At 45.7% G+C, this 22,366-nt stretch overlaps 1 protein-coding gene across 1 annotated transcript in view; it reads right to left on the bottom strand.

Moving 5' to 3' along the window:
- LOC138259477 (cytochrome P450 2G1-like) overlaps positions 1-22,366 on the bottom strand; it is a 320,857-nt gene that overhangs the window by 135,581 nt on the left and 162,910 nt on the right. Inside the window, exon 4 of the mRNA XM_069207247.1 lies at positions 11,923-12,083. Coding sequence (XP_069063348.1) covers positions 11,923-12,083 — 161 coding nt within the window. The remainder of the gene's footprint in view (positions 1-11,922; positions 12,084-22,366) is intronic.

Raw genomic sequence — 22,366 nt, 5'->3', positions numbered from 1 at the left:
CTGTACATTATGGTAATGTTTGGTAATCACAGCTGTTGTTCAAGTGTGCACATGTAGTGACCCTATTTGTCTTTGTAATTACAGCATCAACACAGGCAAGCGAAGGAGACAGCGTTGAACCAAGTGGGTAAGCAGCTGGCCATGGTTCCTCAAGTCATGAGATATCTGACACGGAGGGACTCAGTGGCCCGGAAGGTGAGGGGAGTGCCATGGAGGACCCAGGATCCACATCATCATCTAGATGATTCTTCCTGCAGTGGCCACTTCCTAATGGTGGCAGACCCTCCAGGACCTGCTCCTGTTCCATCCTTGTCTGCCACCCGTAGTTCTATCTCCACCCTCCCTGCTGCTCCCCACCCAGTTGACTGTACCCGCTCACCCAAGAGGGTGGGTGTCTCCTTCACCTCAGGCACCTTACCCCTTGCCCCCGTTATCCTTGCTGCCCTGAGTGAGGAGGCTATTGACCTCCTGAGGAGTATGTCTGTGGGTCAGACTGCCATTCTGAATGCCATTCAGGTGCAGGGCACCCAACTCCAGCAGATGGTAATGTACCTGGAAGGCATTCATAGTGCCATGTTTGGCCTACAGAGATCTTTTCAGGGTTTGGCCTCCTCACTGATGGCAGCCTTCCACCCCCACAATCCTCCCCCCACCACCTACCTCTTCCCCATCCAATTTCTCTATTACCCTACCTGACCCAAGCACATAGACACATCTGCACACACCCACCTCAACATTCACAAGCTACACACATAAACACAAGCACCATAAGACACACCAGACACACCTGCATGCAAGCACTCAACAGTCACTCAGACACACCACAACATACACCATTCCCAGACACCACCCCCACATCCATGGACCCACACAGCACACCCACAGGCACCACCCCAAAACCAACAGGCCCACATACCATGGACACCATACCACCAGATACCACCCCAGCACCCACAGACACAGCCACAACACCCACCATACCTCCAAACACCACACCAACACCCACCGACCCACATATCACAGACATCATACCCCCAGGCCCCACCCCAACACCTACAGACCAACACATCACAGACACCATGCCCACAGACACCACACCAACACCCACAGACTTACACACCACACACACATACCCCAGACACCACACCAACACCCACAGACACAGCCACCACTCCTACGTTACCCACCACCTTCACCTCACAGCCCCCAAGAAATGCAAATGTCTACACTCGCAGATGCAACAGACACCACCCAAACCCAAGCATACCTCAGACAGGCACACACCACCAGCATCAACACCCACAGCTGACACAGCCCCTTCCTCAACCTGCCAACCCTTAAACCATTCTAAAGTCCCTACTCGTTTTCCCAAATAAAGTTTCCTTTTTTACCTTGCCCTTACCCCTGTGTTCCCCACACCCTCCCAAAACCAAAAGGGCCCACCCACATCCCAACCCATCCCTTCCACATCCAAGTCCTCCCCTGTTACACCTGTCCCTCTGAAACCAGCCATACCACTCCCACCCCAAAGCAGAAGCCCAACCCTCCAAAACATAAGCACACCACTCTCAAAATTAAGTTCATCCCTCCCAAAGGTAAGGCCACCTCTCCCAAAGTGAAATCCACCCCTCCCAGACCTACCCATCCCAAATCCGACCCCACCCAACCCCACCCCACACAAGGATTATCCCTGGGGTGCCTTCATACCCACCTGATTCCCCTTCCTATGGAGGTTCTTTGGCAGTGATCAGGGTCAGGCTGGTACACAGAACTGTGCAGAAACTTTCAAACAGACTGGGCAATGGCCCTTAATTATCATTACTCTGGAGTTAATAAACCAAGATGTTTTCTTGGGTACACATTTGCTCTGCCATTACTTTTCTACCTTTTTGCTGTTCTTGAATAACTTATGATGTACGCCTACAGTTGTGTATGATTCACCCTGATTGATGTTTCATTTGCTGTGGTTGCCAAAATTTGATTTGGGGGTCGGAGCTGGTGTCAACTATGACAAGGGTAGATGTTCACTGGATGGATATGTGGGTGGTAACCCAATTGGGGTGGATTTGCATAATGTTTTGTGTAATATGGTAAGTATTACATCTTGGCTTGGCCAGTGTCAACATGTATTGTGTTAGATGTGTCTCCCTGATGTAGACTGGGCATTCATATCATGTGAACAAGCTAGAGCTTTGTTTGTCCACACATGCAGGGTGTACAGCTGTGTTACCTTTCTACACATTTGACTGGCCATGTGTCCCTTTCTATATGTGTAGGTTCAAGCTACTTCATCAACATGTGTGACCCATGCTGTTGCTGCTGTATTTGCTTTCTTGACTTGCACTTGCACAATTGATACATAGGTATGGCACTTGGTTCTTCAGTTGGTTACCCTTGTGATATGCGAGGCCCCAGTTCCTGTGCAAATAGTGCTTTATGGGCATGTGCAAAGTGATATGTGTCTCAGGACTACATCCTTCCTGAAGGCCCCCTGATGCTGCCATCTCTATTCCAAAGGTATTGTTCACATTGTAAGCTTTAGATAGTTTTCTCCCACAATATTGTGTATCCCATTTATCTTCCATACTCTTGCTATGTGGGTGATATGTGTTAGCCCATAACAGGGATTTTGCATGAAAGGGGTGTTTTGGTTAACTGACACATCCATACATATGTGTCTTCAATATGTTGACAATCCATTGCATGTGCACAAAATGAGGGTGTCAGTTCAAATAGTAGGATGTGATATTTTTGTGATTTTGCTGTTGTGTGACACAATGTAATATACACTTCACTGTCCCTGAATCTAGGATGTGCGCACATGTGTGGTTTTGTGGAGTGTGGTGATGCAGTGTCAGTGACCTGCACAAACGTGGCACCATGTTGCTGTGATTGTGTCATATGCTGTGTCCAATTCCGACTCAGGACACACAAAATCATACTAGGTTCATGGAGCTCAGCCCCCCTACCATGAGGGTGGTGACACATCATTTTTTGTGGTGTTTGGGGACACAAGTAGGTGTTTTGTCTTACCATTGGGGGCATCCACAGCGCTGTTGATTTTGGGCTCCATCGATCAGCAACAGTCCATGACAGCACAGGATGTTTGATGCTGCCTACAGATGAGCTCTTGCCTTTTATGCTTCTGTTTCCCCCAGCTGGGACCTGGTGGTTGGACTGAAAGAATCACGTTGGCGGAAGGCAACACCATAATCTGTCCAGCCAAAACAGTGGCTCTGACTGCCTCATCGGCCTGTCTCATGTCCGCGGTGGTCTTCACTGCCTGGCAGTGCCAGTGGGATCGCAATAGTCTTTGGTCTGTGGAACCGCGTGCATCTTAATACAGAGGTCCGGCCCCAAACCTGAGGGCGGTTGGACATCTGCTGCCATGGCAGTCCACGGACTGCCAATCTCGTAATCAGGCCCTTTGTGAAAACAATATGTGGGTCCCAGGTACAGACTGTAGGAAAGGAACATCTTGCCTGGCATGTTACCCACATATTTTACTGTATGTATGTTGTTTCAGCCCTTGTGTCATTGAGATCCTGACAGGCAGGACCCCAGTGCTCATAGTATGTGCCCTGTATGTGTTCCTTGTGTGGTGCCTAACTGTATCACTGAGGCTCTGCTAACCAGAACCTCAGTGGTTATGCTCTCTCTGCTTTCTAAATTTGTCACTGCAGGCTAGTGACTAAATTTACCAATTCTCACTGGCACACTGGTACACCCATATAATTCCCTTGTATATGGTACTGAGGTACCCAGGGTATTGGGGTTCCAGAACATCCCTATGGGCTGCAGTATTTCTTTTGCCACCCATAGGGAGCTCAGACAATTCTTACACAGGCCTGCCACTGCAGCCTGAGTGAAATAATGTCCACGTTATTTCACAGCCATTTTTCACTGCACATAAGTAACTTATAAGTCACCTATATGTCTAACCTTCACTTAGTGACCATTCTGGTATTGGGGGGACAATTCCATGATCCCCTGGGTCTTTAGCACAGAACCCGGGTACTGTCAAACTGCCATTCCGGGGTTTCCATTACAGCTGCTGCTGCTGCCAACCCCTCAGACAGGATTCTGCCCTCCTGGGGTCCTGGCAGCCGTGGCCCAGGAAGGCAGAACAAAGGATTTCCTCTGAGAGAGGGTGTTACACCCTCTCCCTTTGGAAATAGGTGTGAAGGGCTGGGGAGGAGTTGCCTCCCCCAACCTCTGGAAATGCTTTGGTGGGCACAAATGGTGCCCATCTCTGCATAAGCCAGTCTACACCGGTTCAGGGATCCCCCAGCCCTGCTCTGGCACAAAACTGGACAAAGGAAAGGGGAGTGGCCACTCCCCTGACCAGTACCTCCCAGGGGAGGTGCCCAGAGCTCCTCCAGTGTGTCCCAGACCTCTGCCATCTTGGATTCAGAGGTGTTGGGGGCACACTTGACTGCTCTCAGTGGCCAGTGCCAGCAGGTGACATCAGAGGCCCCCTCTGAGAGGCTCTTACCTTTCTTGGTAGCCAATCCTCCTTTCTTGGTAGCCAAACCTCCTTTTCCAGCTATTTAGGGTCTCTGCTTTGGGGAATTCTTCAGATAACGAATGCAAGAGCTCACCAGAGTTCCTCTGCATCTCCCTCTTCGACTTCTACCAAGGATCAACCGCTGACTGCTCCAGGACGCCTGCAAAACCGCAACAAAGTAGCAAGACGACTACCAGCAACATTGTAGCGCCTCATCCTGCTGGCTTTCTCGACTGGTTCCTGGTGGTGCATGCTCTGGGGGTGCCTGCCTTCACCCTTCACCAGAAGCTCAGAAGAAATCTCCCGTGGGTCGACGGAATCTTCCCCCTGCTAACGCAGGCACCAAAAGACTGCAACACCGGTCCTCTCGGTCCCCTCTCATCCTGACGAGCGTGGTCCCTGGAACACAGGAACTCTATCCAAGTGACTTCCACAGTCCAGTGATCCTTCAGTCCAAGTTTGGTGGAGGTAAGTCCTTGCCTCCCCACGCTAGACTGCAAACCTGCGAACTGCGTGATTTGCAGCTGCTCCGGCTTCTGTGCACTCTTCCAGGATTTCCTTAGTGCACAGCCTAGCCTGGGTCCCCAGCACTCTGTCCTGCAGTGCTCAACCCGCTGAGGTGGCCTCCGACATCGTGGGACCCTCTTTTGTAACTCTGCGTGGACTCCGGTTCACAAATCTTCCAAGTGCCTGTTCAGGTACTTCTGCGGGTGCTGTCTGCTTCTGTGAGGGCTCTTGGAGTTGCTGAGTGCCCCCTCTGTCTCCTCCTCCAAGGGACGACATCCTGATCCTTCCTGGTCCCCAGCAGCACCCAAAAACCTCTACCACAACCCTTGCAGCTAGCAAGGCTTGTTCGTGGTATTTCTGCATGGGAACACTTCTGCAACCTTCATCGCGACGTGTGACATCTTCCATCCAAAGGAGAAGTTCCTAGTCCTCTTCGTTCTTACAGAATTCCAAGCTTCTTTCATCCAGAGGCAGCTTCCTTGCACCTTCATCCGGGCTTTCCTGGGCTCCTGCCCCCCCTGGACACTGTCGCGACTATTGGACTTGGTCCCCTTGCTTTGCAGGTCCTCAGGTCCAGGAATCCATTTTCCGTGCACTGCTGGTGTTCGTTGTTCTTGCAGAATCCCCCTATCACGACTATTGTGCTCTTTTGGGGTAGTAGGTGTACTTTACTCCTACTTTTCAGGGGGGGGTATCTTGGACACCCTGACTGTTTTCTTACAGTCCCAGCGACCCTTACAAGCTCCCATAGGTCTGGGGTCCATTCGTGATTCGCATTCCACTTTTGGAGTATATGGTTTGTATTGCCCCTAGACCTATGTCTGCCTATTGCAATCTTTTGTAATTCTACACTTTTTGCATTACTTTTCTGACTCTTACTTACCTGTTTTGGGTTTGTGTACATATAACTTGTGTATATTACTTACCTTCTTACTGAGGGTACTCACTGAGATACTTGTGGCATACTGTCATAAAAATAAAGTACCTTTATTTGTAGTAACTCTGTGTATTGTGTTTTCTTGAGATATTGTGCATATGATATAAGTGGTATAGTAGGAGCTTTGCATGTCTCCTAGTTCAGCCTAAGCTGCTTTGCCATAGATACCTTCTATCAGCCTAAGCTGCTAGAAACACCTCTCTTCTACTAATAAGGGATAACTGGACCTGGCACAAGGTGTAAGTACCTTTGGTACCCACTGCAAGCCAGGCCAGCCTCCTACACAGACAAGCACTGTGATTATTCAATTACTATAACATGCCCTTGCTGACTTTGCTTTTAGGTGCTATGCATTAAAATTGTTTCCATTTACACAGAACTCCCCAGACAGATGCAGGAAATAAGAGTCTCAAAGACAATTTTCACTGTTGTTCATTTATGATCCCAGCATTTAATTGAAATCTCCATGTTGCATGATGGCCCTATCACAGTTCACAATGATGCTACAATGGCTTCATCATTTCTTTCATGGGTCAGTGCTATATTTACAAAACCTTCGTGTGCCCACAATAGTGGAATAATAACTTGAATACTATCTATTAAGAGATAAAGATTGATATTAAATGTGGTCTGTTGTACAAGCATCAATTAACAATAATGTACACATGTAGACTGTACATTATTTGTAAGAACTTTTTTTGTCAGTAGTAGAACGAAATTGATATATTGATTTTATTTTGTTTCATATTGTATTTCAGTGGTTTACATAACATCATATGGCCCTGGAGAAATGACTAATTCTTGAAACACTTGTTGACTAAAGTGCACATTGTTTTAAAAATATATGAATAGACAGAACAGAACAGAACAGAACATAACAGAGCTTTTTACTGGATCTGCCTCCTGCCTCTTGCTTCCTGCTGACTGCTCAACTCCTCTTGAATTCTTCCTGGAGCTTTTGCCACTGTCATGCAGCATGGACTTCATATCATAGTTTCCTGTTTGCAGTCAAAGTCCTTTAACTAAATGTGCACTGCTCCAGGTACATTTTTTAACTTTTTGTCATGCACTCTGTAAGTGTGTATGGCATTGTACAGTATCCCCAACCTCCACCCTCCTCCCACTGTCTGTTCTTGCTTCTCCCTCCCCACCCAACACCTCCCTTTTGTTGCTTCACCAACCCCACACCCTGCATCCATTGTCTGCTGGATTTGCAACGCCGCTGCAGTGATTTAGTAGCTGTAGTGGTAAAAATAAAAGCACTGTGATGTTGTCATCTCTGAAGAGTGGCGCATGGCACACTAGGAAACTTTTTCTATATTTAGGCCGTCATTACTACATTGGCGGCAAAAGCCGTTTACTGCCGTGCAGAAGACCGCCAACACATGACCCACTGCTCGGAATCCGCCAAAATTCAGACACCCACACAAGTCTGCCACACCAAAGGTCACTGATAAACTGGCGAAAACAAAATCTCCACCATCACGCCAACAGAAATACGCCCACACTACCACGACACATGAATCCACGCGGCAGTCTTTCAACCGCAGTATTCCATTGGCGGTACACACCGCCGCTCTCAAAATACATACACTCTTTCAAAACTCAACCACATTGGACAAATCGAAATACACACACCTGATACACATACACACATCACTCCCACACACCCATTACAATATAAAACACCCACCCACATCACCCACAACCCCTACGACAAAATTACAGAGAGAAGGCCAGAGAGAGACACTACAAACTACTACCAAGCATCCACAGGCACACAACACCATCACCCACATAACTTCCATGCACCTCACACAACACACCACTAAATATCACCCCACTCATCACTACACACACCACCCCACACATCACCCACACCACCCCATGGCACGGCAAAGGCAACCCAGGTTCTCTGAGGAGGAGCCCAGGGTTATGGTGGAGGAAATCGTCTGGGTAGAGCCACAGCTGTTCGGATCACAGGTGCAGCACACCTACATAGCTAGGAAGATGGAGCTATGGCGCAGAATAGTGGACAGGGTCAACGCAGTGGGACAGCACCCAAGAAATCGGGATGACATCAGGAAGAGGTGGAACGACCTATGGGGGAAGGTGCGTTCCATGGTCTCAAGACACCACCTTGCGGTTCAGAGGACTGGCGGTGGACCCCCACCTCCTCCCCCACAACTAACAACATGTGAGGAGCAGGTCTTGGCGATTCTGCATCCTGAGGGCCTCGCAGGAGTAGATGGAGGAATGGACTCTGGTAAGACAACTGTTAACTATTACATCCCCCACCCTACTTGCATGCTATCACATACCCCCACCCTCACCCTCACCCCCATCACTCCAACTCCTCACAAATGTCCGAACATCACAAACCACACATCCTAACACCAAGCCCTGCATGCAACAACAAAGCATGGACACCCATCACCAAAGCATGGCCACCACACATACCCATACACCCCCCTAAACCACCATCACACAAGGTCCCACACAGGAATGCAAGCACTGGGGTACACGGTCACCCACCCATTGCACACCATGGCACACACATATATAATAAACATCCTTTTATACCCCTGCAGGACCCCTACCCAACGTCACCGGACAGGAGAGTCCACACATATCCTCACCACCAACAGAAGAAGCCCACAGTGATGACTGCAGCTCTGTCCAACTGGATCTAGATGACCAGCCTGGCCCATCGGGGGCCTCTGGGCAGTCGGTTCCCCTGACACAGTCACAGGCCACTACAGAGCTTCCCCCCTCTGGAAACACCAGCACAGCACCCACCCAGCGAGCCCATACCTCTGTCCCCAGGACACATCAAGCAGCAGTGTGTCCACCACTACAGGGAACCCAGGCTAACCCACCACCCCAACAACAACAGGGACCTGGGGGCAGTGGCAGTGGGCACACGGTCCAGGGGACGGAGGCACTGGAACACAGGGGAACTGGGAGGGCTGCTGTGCGACAGGGGGAGGACAGGCCCAGGGAACCCACTCTCCACAAGGCCCTCTCCAACATCATGGAGCCTACCACCATTCCCAGGAGACAATGGCAACGGTACTGGCCAAGTATCAGGAGACCCAGCGGCTGCAGGAGGAACAGTATTTGGGCTTCAGGGAGGAACTCAGATCCATCAATTCCACCCTGGGCACCATCGTAGGGGTGCTGAAGGAAGTACTCAACACCAGGAGGGACACTGTGGCACAACAAGGGGCCCCTGACACTAGCCTGGACGATGAACTGCCCACCACCTCCGCCGGCGCTAGTGGACAGGAGGCACCGCCACAGGACCACCACACCAGCACCCCACCCCCTGCAGAGAGAGAACCACCCTGCAAACGGTCCCTGAGATCACCCCAACTAGTATGCCTGCAAAGTACTGGTACATTTATAAGCAATATTTGATTGGTGAAGAAACTAGTGAACCGGAGGGTATGTGATCCCTTGTTTGTGTGGGGGGGAATGGATAGATGTGGGCAGAGAAAGGCCCAGGATATTCAAAACTGTTGAGTTGTAGCGACCCCCACTGGGGATATATGGACTATAGACGGAATTGTATAATTGTGAGTATTATGTCAACATTTGCTGTATGAAGGTGCAATTAATTGAAAAAAAAAGTCCTCATTCACAAAAAAACCTATCAGGTTTCAAATCCTAATGATCATTTCTAAAGTGGTCTGTCAGCATGGGCCAGACCACTGGCAAACAAGGATTCAGTGTTATGTTCCAGGTTGGACCTTCAGTTCGTCAGTTCAGGCCTGATTTGAAGTGACTCGGATAAAGCATGAAAAGGGGTAAACTCATTCAGGTAATAAAAGGCAGATGGTAGAAGGAACTTTGTTTGTATATTTCTCAAACTTGGAATACTTACCTCTTTTCAACAGAAGAATAAAGACATTTGTTTTAGGCAAAAAAAAAAAAACTACTGACTACTGCCTAACCAACATTAGGATAAAGGTTCCCAAGGGTGAGCATGCTCACTTTTGCAGTACTTCCTATATGTTTTACTGGATTCAATTCCACAGTGTTCCTCTCTACCTAAAAACAGAATGGCAGAACCATTCTTCTCCAAAGCAGATTTCCTGTGCTCGCCCAGAGGTGCAGCTATGAAAATGGGCATAACCTCTCTTGTGGTTACTCCAAAAAAGTAAAAAGTTAGCTCCAGAAGCAATCTCAAATAGTGTGGTGACACTGTTCATTTTGCAGTCAGGACTCTGCTTCCATCATTGTGTTCCCAATTTTATTGTATTTATGCATGGAAAGTCTCACTCTACTCACCAGGCAGTGAAGCATTGTCTCTTTAACTTCAGGATGCGCCTATTTGGTTGGTATCCTCCTCCCAAAGTTTTGGACGATTATCCTCAGGTATCTCCTATAGGGACTGCTAATTTTGGGCCAAGGCCATGGCCGTGGCACAACAGCACCCTCGGAATGCGCACTGTCTGCATTGTAGACAGTGCGCATTCCAAGGGTGCTGGCAGGGGGGCCCTTTTCTGCCCATGCCATGGATCCCACCATGAAAAGGCTGTCGGAAAGTGGACTCATGATCAGCATTGCAGCGCTGAACTGAGCGCCGCTGTGGCTAACCATAATTCCGACCACTGACACCCTGCCGGAATCCATGATCCTGGCGGTGGTGGTGCTTCAGTAGCAGCCCGACCACCAGGGTTGTAATCTGGCGATTGGACAGCCAGGAGTGGCAGTCCTCGTAATAGGCCACTAGGTTTAGAAGAGATTTTGTTAGACATCAAATGTTTTTTTAATCTTCCTTTTAAATGTATGTGAGTAGATGTTTTTGAGGTGCAGGAAGCTATTTACAGACAAATCTCATATTTAAAATAAATATTATATGCTCCAGTGGGTAGCAGAGCTCCCTGGAAAGAGTTGCTGTTTGGACATTCAATTTTTTCTTTTTACTTATTCCCAGTTCCTCCTTGTCTGTAGTTGCATGAACGTGTGATGCCTTCAAAATGTTTACTGTATCATTTTCATAGACATATTCAGCCTTCTATACAATGAATGATTCTAAAGCTGTCTTCTCCAGCGTCATGTCTCCCAGTACAAACATATTCTGTGAAATAGGTGAAGATTCTAGTCCTTTGTTAGAACTCTGAGAGTCATTCTGACCCCGGCCGGCGGCAGACGCCGCCGGCCTGGCTGGGACCGCCAGAATACCGCTGCGCGGTCAAAAGACCGCCGCGGTTATTCTGGGTTTCCCGCTGGGCTGGCGGGCGACCGCCAAAAGGCCGCCCGCCAGCCCAGCGGGAAACACCCTTCCACGAGGAAGCCGGCTCCGAATGGAGCCGGCGGAGTGGAAGGGGTGCGACGGGTGCAGTAGCACCCGTCTCGAATTTCAGTGTCTGCTAAGCAGACACTGAAATTCAAAGTGGGGCTCTCTTACGGGGGCCCCTGCAGTACCCATGCCATTGGCATGGGCACTGCAGGGGCCCCCAGGGGCCCCACAACACCCCATACCGCCATCCTGTTCCTGGCAGCCGAAACCGCCTGGAACAGGATGGCGGTATGGGGGTCAGAATCCCCATGGCGGCGCAGCAAGCTGCGCCGCCATGGAGGATTCCCCTGGGCAGCGGAAAGTCGGCGGTACACCGCCGACTTTCCGTTTCTGGCCGCGGCTGTACCGCCGCGGTCAGAATGCCCAAAGGAGCACCGCCAGCCTGTTGGCGGTGCTCCCGCGGACCACGGCCCTGGCGGTTTTTACCGCCAGGGTCGGAATCAGGCCCTCTGTGTTCTTCACAGGTAGCTGTTATGGGAAGACAGCATAGTGATATGTAGGTTGGTACTGTAAAAAGGCTTGCCTCAAGTACTAGCTACAAATCTCCTGGATATGTACCAAAATGCAGCATTTGTGGTACTAAACAACTGTCTAATTTACAATCTTGTTTAAAATTCAAGTCCAGGCAATCACAGTTAATCACCATTTTTTCAAAACCCTTACCTGTCCCCAGGAAGAGCTTGCAAAGCGGGAGAGCTCATTCAACAGCTGGAGAAGGGAAATAAATTTCTTGTCTTCATAGTCAAACCGATTTCCAAAGACCACAGAACAGATGACATTGGATACAGCTTTGCTGAAGAATAATGTGGGGTCAAAAGCCCCCTCTGTCATAAGAGAAATGAATAGAGCTAGATTAAATTAGGCAGTCATATGCTTTGTGTTTGTATTTTCTCTCAACAGCTTCCAACAATATAGGAAATGCAATGACATGACCTCTCTTATATTGCCCCTCTACAAAATACAAAAGTTGAGTCTCCCATCAAATAAAAATGTCAGCATCATGTTCTCAATGATCACTTGGGAAATTTACACAGCTATTTATAATGTTAGTAAAATGATTGAATTCGTTTTTATTCAACTTCAACTGTAAGATCCGTAAGGGAGACTGAATAATTACCCAAATGTTTTTCCATGTAAAGCTTTAAGGCTGTAATTAGACTTGTGAATGTATTCTGATACATCTGTTTGTGTAGGTTAATAGAGGCCATATTCTTGTGAAATATATTAATGTGATCAATTGTGCCCACACCTGTGGACCAGAGTCAATCACAATCAGTCTTCCCACAATGGAGCCCCTACTGGCAGTGCTGTCAGAAAACTTACTCGGATATCCGGATGGAGTAGAGCCTTTTGCAGTAAGGCCATCAGACTGTCCATCCTGGGTAGAGCAGATGGTCTGATGTCTTTTTTTTTAAGTCTGCCTGGTGGTCACAAACACAAAACAATAATGATTGCCACACCCTGAAAAGGTTCCAATGCTGTGGTGGCCATCAGTATTTAGTTTTTTTAAACAAAAACTTGCTTTTGGAAGTTTGTATTTGAAAAACAAAATTGTGTTGGTAAGCCACCTAAAGGATGGTGGCCTGACATCAAACTTCCATTGCCCTGAATGAAGCAAGTGTAATTGAAAAACCTGTGAAGCAAGAGGATGCCAACAGAAGCATTCTGGGGTGTGTGATACCGGGGCACAATACCATGGGAACATTGACCAGACACTCTAGCTCACGCTTGTGAACCAAATTTAGATGTCCATTGCATTTATTGTTACTCATACTACTTGGGCGGGGAAATAAGTGGCACTGTGTTGAGTTATTGTTTATTTTCTTTCCATTCTGAGTGTTGTTGAAATTGCCTATTCTCAGTCTGATAGCTCTGGAGTTAACTGTTATGCAATCTCCTGTTATCTGAATTCTGTATACACATGCTCCTAATATTTCAAATAAAAAATAAATGTATAAAAAAAATAATCTTTCAGTGGCTTCGGAGGAACCACAATGGTAGTGGCTCCTGTGAGGGCACAGAAATCACTGCAGCGCCAGCGGTAACCTCATATTTTGGCAAGCATTACTCTAGCCGTGGTAGTAAAGCAGATGGCCTGTGCCACACTGACTATATTGAGTCACCCATCAGTGTATAAATCCGGTCTCAAGTCAGCAAGTGGCATGAATCATATGTTTTCCAGTTCTTTTTGTCCTCTGGATGGTCACTATAAGATAGAGATTGGCCCGCCCAAATGTGCTGTACAAGTATAATCAGCGCTTTGTCTATTTTTTATAACTTGCATCTCCTGTTAGTGCCTCTTCCAATTAAACCATGTCTCTTTCACAAGTAATGCTTTTGCTACTCAGGGCCTGATTATGACCTTGGCGGAAGGGATTACTCCGTCCCAAACGTGACGGATATCCCTTCTGCCCTATTATAAATTCCATTATATTCTATGAAACTTGTAAAACGGCTGGCAGAATATCCGTCACGTTTAGGATGGAATAATGCCCTCACCAAGGTCGTTATCAGGCCCTGAGCTCTTTCAATATTTAGATGCTAGAGAAATTATTCCTATATTAAGCATACAATATTTTCTCGCTCATTTGTGGACCTAGTACTCTCCTAAATGAGCTATCCCAGTGACGACACCAAGGAAAAGTAATAGATGAACAGCCTCAGTATAAGATAGTGTCTTAGTCTAAGAATACAATTAATCAATTTTATGAACCACAGATGATGTTTGCTTAGGTACAGTACAGTACTAAAGTGTATGGACATTCTGAGGCAAGCTTAAATGTGTTGACCTGTAGGATAATAACAATAAATAAGGAGTTTGCTAAATTAAAAAACATGTGTCAAGAGTGTGAAATACTCCAGAAGAGGAAAACAGTCTTATGGACAGACAAATCCACAGGTTTACATTCCAAATTAAGAAGTAAGTCATTTTATGTGCTTCTATGACACAATATAATTGTCAAAAATATTGTGGCACAAAAGTATTATGGCAAAATATTGTGGTATTAAAAGCCTGATTTATACGTTGGCGGATGGCCATCGTCTTGCCAGAGGGACAGAGTATTTTACTTCATACCCAGTGGAGGGACGGTCACTGAATTTATAAATAATTGCTAAGAAGGCAATTATTGATAATGCATTGGCAGGAACTGCAGTCATGGTTGTTGTCTGTAAACATAACAGAGCACTGCACCAAACAGTTTTCTTTTTTCTTTTCAAAAAGTTTGCCTGACACTGATGGACAGTAAAAATGGTTATATGTCCACGTATCCTAATTGGGTTACAGCCATAAAGAAACCTATGGTCCACCTACACCTAAATTAGCATTGGCCATTGGAGGGGTGAAATTTACTATTCCTACTCCAGTCCATGCAACAGTAGGAAAAGTGTTGGTCTTCGTAGTGGTGAGATTTACTATTCCCATTCTGGTCTGTGCAACATTAGGGAAAGCATTAGACTTCAGAGGGGTAAATGTTACTATTCCCACTCCAGTCTAAGCAACAGTAGGTAAACTGCTTCACTTCAAACACATTACATATTTGAATAACCCTATTAATTTACAAAAAATATAAAACTCTTATTATAAACATTATTATTTAATGTAATACATATATATATATATATAATGAAAAATGAAATCAATTAACCAATTGTTAAGTTATTTATAATTAACTGTGCAAAAATACTGCTAGACCACAGAGTAAAGTGATTTACACAAGGGTGGTTTCTCTTTTAGGGCAAAGGTGCTACACCCCTCTGAAATTCCTACATATTCATATAAAAAATATTAAATAGATCAATTTGTTTGGCGATGTGATCGTATCTCTAAACAAATCGAAGCATTTAAGTCCAGGCGTCTGTCCCAGGCTGCCTGCTTCACCTTGCTTTGAAGTACAAGACGGAAGCCAGGCAATAAATCAACTTTTTACACTGTGGTGCACGACACAGGGCTAACTCGCAGTTTACGATCCGTTTGGGAAACCCAAATTGTGAGTCGCAAAACAAAATGTACAACAGTGTTAAGTACACTGCGATTCTCAATGGGGTCGCAAATGACCTACCTCATCAATATTCATGACGTGGGTCGCAATTTGCGACCCAATTGGGAATGGACACACTCACAGGGATGGAGGCCTGCTGGGGACAGCAGACCACCATGTCTGTGACTGCTTTTTAAATAAAGCTGTTTTTTTTTTTTTTAAATGCACCTGTTTTCCTTAAAGGAAAACTGGTTGAATTTAAAAAAGAAAAATTATAAATGAAAAGTTGGGACCACTGCCTGCTCTGAAAAAATATTTTCGCTGCTATTCACAAACAGAAAGGAGTCCCATGGGGTCCCCTTCACGTTTGCAAATGGGTTAACACCAATTTGAAATTGGTGTTAACTGCAATTGTCTTGCATTCACAAAATAATTATACATACCATTCAGATACGGTATTAGGAAGGGACACCGTGAACACACCCTTTTTAATGCTGAATCAAAAAAAAACAAATTGCAATTCAGTAACAAGTTACCAAATTGCAATTTGGGCTTTGAACATCACAAAAAGCATTTTTCTAGTTGCAAAAGGGACGATTCTGCGAATCAGCCCGTTTGCACCCAGAAAAATGCTTTGCACACGTAGCCCTTATGCCTTGTCTTCAGTAATGGTAAGTGTTTTACGAGACCCTTTGTCGGAGAACCTCACCCATGTGGCATCCCAAGCCTTAGCTGCAGACCTCTGGCTCCCTTAGAAGTGGAGCTGCGGTATTAGTTCCTTGTGAAACTGTTCCAAAAGATGAGCAGGGGTCTTGCTCCCTTGCGAAATGGATCCAAATATCTGAGTCAAGCGCCAGGGGAGAAATACGTGCTTACAGTAAAAGCACTTATCTGCTTTATGGTGTTAAAACTATACTCATGCCCCTAAAATTTTTGCCACAAACATGGATTGATATGCGAACAATGAATAATAAAATATATGTAATGTGTGTCAGCCATTTAGTTCCTCTTATTTCACATGTTTTACTTAATGTTGCATTCCTCAAAAGAGTTAGCTGTTTCATCACGCTGTATTTCTGTGTGTTGTATTACTCTTGCATAGTGCATACTTTGACTCGTGCCAGGTGTTTATGAGGGGTTTTGATTGAGAGCATTGGTGCTGAGGCTGAAGGCAAAGCAAAGTGCCTGACAGTGGGTTGGTCTCTCTGCAGAGCACACCAAACAGTGGTCAAGTATTCCAATTGCAAATGAAAGTCCGTGTAAATGTGTGTGAAGGGATGCATAGAGGTCAAAATATTTGGAAGGCAAAAGCAAAATTATATAAAGTGCTTAAATATGAATGAGTGCAGTGTATGTTTCCGGTGGTAAAATGAGGGCGATGCAAGGGAGTGCATTCAGGTGAGAGGGAAAAGAGGGTGCTGAAGAGGAAAGAGAGGGGGTTGAAAATGTGCAGATGGATGAGATGTGAAAAGAAAAAGGGCAAACATATCTAATGAAAAGCACACATTACTCAAGGCCATACTCTTTCCGTAGGCCGCAATAAAATTTAATTCACAGTCTCACAATTTCAGAATTGAAACATTTCCAATGTTAATTAATTATTTATAACGAATCATTGTTGTTACTCATTTTTTCTTAAACAGCTAACAACCATTGACAAAGCCAATAGTACTGACAGGTTTCAGGTGTATGTCAGTTGTGTTATATTTCTGGATGCAATAACATCTCAGAGAGAAAACAAAATACAGGCCAGGTGGCACACTATGGGAATCACAGAAATGTATTTTACATGTTTCCTTTTAGAGAGCCCCTATTTTTTTCACCCCACTTAAAGATCTGTCTACACATATTTCTGTATGATTGATTGCAGCCAGCAGCTGTGGGTGCTTCAATGCAACCAGAACGCCTCCGTCCGGCACGTCAAGAACACCCCACGACACAGCCACACCTCCGCCCTCCTAAGAGACCTACACTGGTTGCCTATCGACAAGAGAATCACCTTTAAGCTCCTGATCCATGCCAACAAGGCCCTATACGACACTGGACCAGCCTACCTCAACCACAGACTCTCCTTCTACACTCCTGCCAGACAACCCCGCTCTGCCAACCAGGCCCTCGCCAACGTCCCCCACATCCGGAAAACCAAAGCCGGAGGAAGATCTTTCTCCCACATCGCCGCCAAGACCTGGAACACCCTCCCCATCCACCTCAGGCAATCTCCCACCCAGCCTCAGTTCAGGAAGGACCTCAAGGCCTAGCTCTTCGACTGATCCCCTCCCTCCTCCTTCCCTCTCTCAGCACCTTGAGACCCTCACAGGTGATTAACCACGGTCTACAAATCATTGATTGATTGATTGATTGCTTACTGATGCCTGGTTAGAGCATTTTCATCCAAAGTTGATGCTGCATGCAGTGCAAGACAAGGGGCAAGCACACACTTTAAAGGGCCTGAAGTTGTCATATTGTACAAATTGCACATTAAAGTAACTGTTGAACATATTAATGCAGTAAGATACGGGGCAGTTTTCAAAGTGTTTAGTATTTTGAGATTATACATTCCCACTGCTTGATAAAACTTGCTTACTCACTAAATTCATTTGCTTTTAACTAAACCACTTGTCAATCTTTTTTAATTTTTTGGGGAGGGCAGAGGACTCACCTTGGACCCCACGTTTGTCCATTAAGCTTGCTCGCTTCTCTTGCTAAATAAAAGTCATACCCAACTTTTAAGCCCGACATCTTTAAACGTCAAGGGAATCTTAGGATATTTCAATGTACCATGAGTATCTGAAATGTACATAAGTGTATGAAGTGTTCATTGCTAGAGTGTGAAATCCTACTTAAGATGGACTGCCCAGAACTGCTATGGAGTCGAGGATGCAACTTATGCATGCATGAGAAGTGATCCAGGATAAGAAAAAGAAACATATCAAGAAATAGGCACAACTACTTTGCAAAAACTGTTCTGAATTATGTCATCTGCACCTTCCTTTTTTCTTTTAAAACTGATTAATGCTTTCTTTTATCTTCTTTATAGAAAAAACATTTCCTCCTGTGGGAAAAACCTGTCCTATACACTCCCACCAAGTTTGGAGTTCATGATTATAATCTTCAACTATGAGCTCCTATGGTCCCTTTAAATCTTCCTGAACCCTTTAAACTGACTCTTTTTACACAATCTAACTATGAAGTGTGCTTCCTGATGTGTGCTCCTCGTCGCATTTCATATATTCATGTATTTTTAGTTCACATTTTTCATTTATAAACGCATGCTTCATTTAGTATTATTTGCACATGCATATTGAATAATACTTTGTTTTACCATAGGTTGATAGCATGTCAATAGCTCATACATATAGGCTAGGCTGATATGATTTATAATGTGTCATAGAGGTTAGTAAACATGTAACTGAATTCATATGCTAATTCTTACATTTTACATAATTCATCACAAGGGTCTTGATTACGAGGCTGGCGGTCACAAGACCGCCATGATTGCGGTGGCAGTCGTACCGCTGTGGCAGTCCGACCACCACATTGCGAGATTAGGGGGCGGACCTGTCAACAGACCACCATCTCTGCCAGGATCCAAGATCCCTACGGGCTGCCATCAGTCCTGGTTGTAATCAGTGTTGCTCTGTTGATTACAACCTTGTTCTCTGCCAGCTTTTTCATGGCTGTTTTCCCACCATGAAAAGGCTAGCAGAGAACAAGTGCTAGGGGCCACAGGGGGTCCATGCATGGGCCATGCATGAGCCCCCCTGCCCAGCACCATCAGAATGAGCACTGTCTGCTTTGCAGAAAGCGCGCACTGCGAGGGTGCTAGTCTGCCCCTTCTGTGCTACGAGATAGCACTTTGCTCCTTTAAGGGAGCCGAGTGCTATCTCAATGCACTGGTTCTGCACGTCTTACCGGCGGTAATGCTCTATTTCAAGGTTTCCACTGGTCAGCCAGGTCAGACCGGCAAAACTCTTGTAATAGGGCAAAGGGGAGGCCACCGCCAAGCAGTGGCTGTAAAGCTATGCAGTCACTCAGGTACCTAACCCTGAGCTCCTCATGAACCGCAAAAGTTGTGGCACATTGTGGTAAACATAAGAGATGTTTTAAAAATGTATTCTCTTCAATATGAATTTCCTTTGCAGGTAATGACTCCATAACGCACTCCCATGCAAAATCTTGGAAATGCATTTCGAATCATAAACTTTCATTAGGGCCTTGGGAGGATGGGTCCGAAATCTAGCCGCAAAGCAGAAAGTAGCCCCTACTGACTTCCTAAACTCTGTTTTCTGCCTCAATTAGGGGGTTCCAGTTTAATTTGTAATCGAACGGCACCCCTTAATTTGCAAAGCTCTTGACTTGGTAAGGGGCTACCCATTTAACAGAAAGGACCTGTGTTTTAAAAGTCTTGGACCCACCACCATAATATACGTCTTTGACAATTTTGTATAGAGGTCTAAATCCTTCATAAAATTATCAAAAGCCTTAAGTAACTTCTGCAAACCAATAGCAGTTCTTGCCATTAATAGTGTGTCATCCACGTATAACAGCACTGGTAGAGGCCAGTAACCGATTATTGGGCAATCAGACTTGGTATGTACTAGCACCTTCTCCAACCCCTTCAAATATAAAAAGAATAAAAAAGGAGCCAGGATGCATCCCTGCCTTACTCCACGTCTCATTTTAAAACTATGTGAGCATGCCAATTCAGGAGAGTATCTTACCTATGCCCAAGTGGCTGAGTGGAGATCGCACAAAAATAGCACAATATTTGGGTCGACCTCCACATCTAGCAGACGTTTTCATAACTTAGCCCTGCTTACCCAGTTGAAAGCATAAGGCAAGATACATAGTCTCAGACCGGGAAATGGTATATTTACTACTTACCAGGAAAAGATTTAAACACTGATCTATCATTGACTTACCCTGCTGAAACCCATATTGACACGCGGCAATAATGTTATTTTCTGCTTCCCAGAACTGCATCCTATCCAGTAGCACCCTCCCCAAAACGTTGACTACAGAGTTGATGAGTGAGAAAGGCCTATGAGGACTATATAGGAGCTTTGATCCCCACCCACCCACCTAGCCTCCCACCCAAGGGAATTGGTCAGAGTTTAATTTCTCAAAATTATTTTTACAAGATGAAATACATGTCTTTGCTCAGTAAAGGGTAGCCTTATTTGCTTATTGAGAGACGTTTTTCTCTTCGAAACTTCGAAACTGTGCTATGATAGTTTATTAGCCAAAATTATTTTAACTTAATTCTTTCAAGCAACCCCATTTTGAGCAAATACTGATGTGACGGGATTATCAATAAATGGATTACTTCTATGTAAAAGCCTCCCTCCTCATTCCTTGTCACCCTAGCCTCTGATAGGAATCTCATCTTATTGTAAACTCAAGGAAGACTTCTTTCAGCAATCTTTAGTTCTGAGAGAAAAAAAAGAGATGAGGCACCCAAAGAAACAAGCTAAACTCTCAGTCAGTTAGACTGTGTTCTCTCCACGAGAGGAAATGTTCAAGGTCAAACAGAGACAAAACTAACAGACCGATTCCTGTATAAATATTCAATACATACAGCAATTACTTTTCAAATTCTGCCTAAAGATTTAGGAATCCGATCTTGTCATAGAATGCTAAATTTGAAAAACCGAGTTTGCTTCCAAATTTTTCAAAAAAATAATATCTGTTGAGAGCTTTGAGCACTGCAACCGTTGATAATATTATGACAAGTCAATGGGTATTATAGTTATCATTGGTCACTACAAGTGAGGCAAGTGAGCCAGGTGCACACAAACTGCAAAACAAGTCAAATTATTATCTACATTCGGTGCCTGTGTCATTTAACCCCTTCCCCGCCATGGACGTAATGGTTACGTCCATGGCAGCGCCCGTGTGGCACCATGGACGTAACCATTACGTCCTGGGACTGGCCGTCGGGGGAAGCGCCAGCGCTTCCCCCGAGGGCAGCCCCCCCATCCCCCAGGCCAGGGCTGAAAGGGGAATCCCTTGGGGGCAGATAGGCCTATTTATTTTAGGCCTTTCTGACCCCAAGGGGGGCAGAATCCCCATAACGCCAGGGATACTATATGTGTGTGTGTGTGCTTTGTGTGGGGGTGTGGCACCTTGGGCAAGGGTCGCCCCCCCAAAGGGGGCAATGTAATCTGGGCGATTTCTGCCCCCCCCCCCGCCCTTGGGGGTAGATTGGCCTATTTTTTCTTTTTAGGCCCATCTTCCCCCAAGCAGAGAACACTAGACACAAGGGAAAATTAAAAAATGGTTGGTGGCGGAGTGTTTGTCAACTGGCGAAGTATTTGCTTTTATGATAATAACAGTTTTTCTCCTTTTTGTTCTAGTTCAAAGCTTTTGCTGACTTTGCTGTGGCTTGTTGCAGTTTTGGCAGTAGTTGTCCTGCGGTTTGCGTAGTTGCATGTTTTAGGTAAGTAAATACATTTACTCCAAGTGAGTATTGTTGCCATGCATGAATGACATGTTTGTAGGTGGTGTACTGAATGCAGGATTGTGTGTGAAATTGTCCTTAGATTTATGCACAATGATTATTGTGTTGTCTTATGTCTAATTTGCTTTTTTTTTCTTTCTCTTTTTAGTGGGATATCATTGGTGATTGCTGTGGCTGTGCAGAGTAGTTGCTGGTGAGTCAAGCTTTTTCAGGCAAGTGAGCAGTATAGTTTTTGAGTTTATAACTCTTAGTGATAAAGCTACACTTTGTTACTTATCTTACACAGTGCTGGTTGTTGGTGGTGTATTTGTCCAGTTAATTTTTGTAGGAAGGATCATGGCTAGCCGTAGGATGACCGCTCAGCAGGTTGTTAGTGTGCTTTTTGAGTCATCTTCTGACCATGAATATGAGACTGACTCTGCATCTGAGGCAGAGGAGGAAGTGCAGGATTCTGGAAGTGAATTTTCTGTCAGAGATGAATCATCTGATGATGAAGCCACTCTCAGTGCTGATGAAGGGCCTGTTTTAGAGGAGGACAGTGATGTGCCGATGGTGCAGGAGCCAGCGGCTGAAAGGCTTCCCATTGGAAGACCTGACATGTGGGTTGCACCAAACATGGAGCAGCCACAGTTGCCTGCGTTTACTGGTTTTCTAGGGTGTCGAGTTA

This window comes from Pleurodeles waltl, chromosome 9 (assembly GCF_031143425.1).
Source record: "Pleurodeles waltl isolate 20211129_DDA chromosome 9, aPleWal1.hap1.20221129, whole genome shotgun sequence".
Classification (NCBI taxonomy): domain Eukaryota; kingdom Metazoa; phylum Chordata; class Amphibia; order Caudata; family Salamandridae; genus Pleurodeles; species Pleurodeles waltl.
Note: the sequence above shows the minus strand (reverse complement) of the source record. Positions and strands in the feature narration are given on the sequence as shown.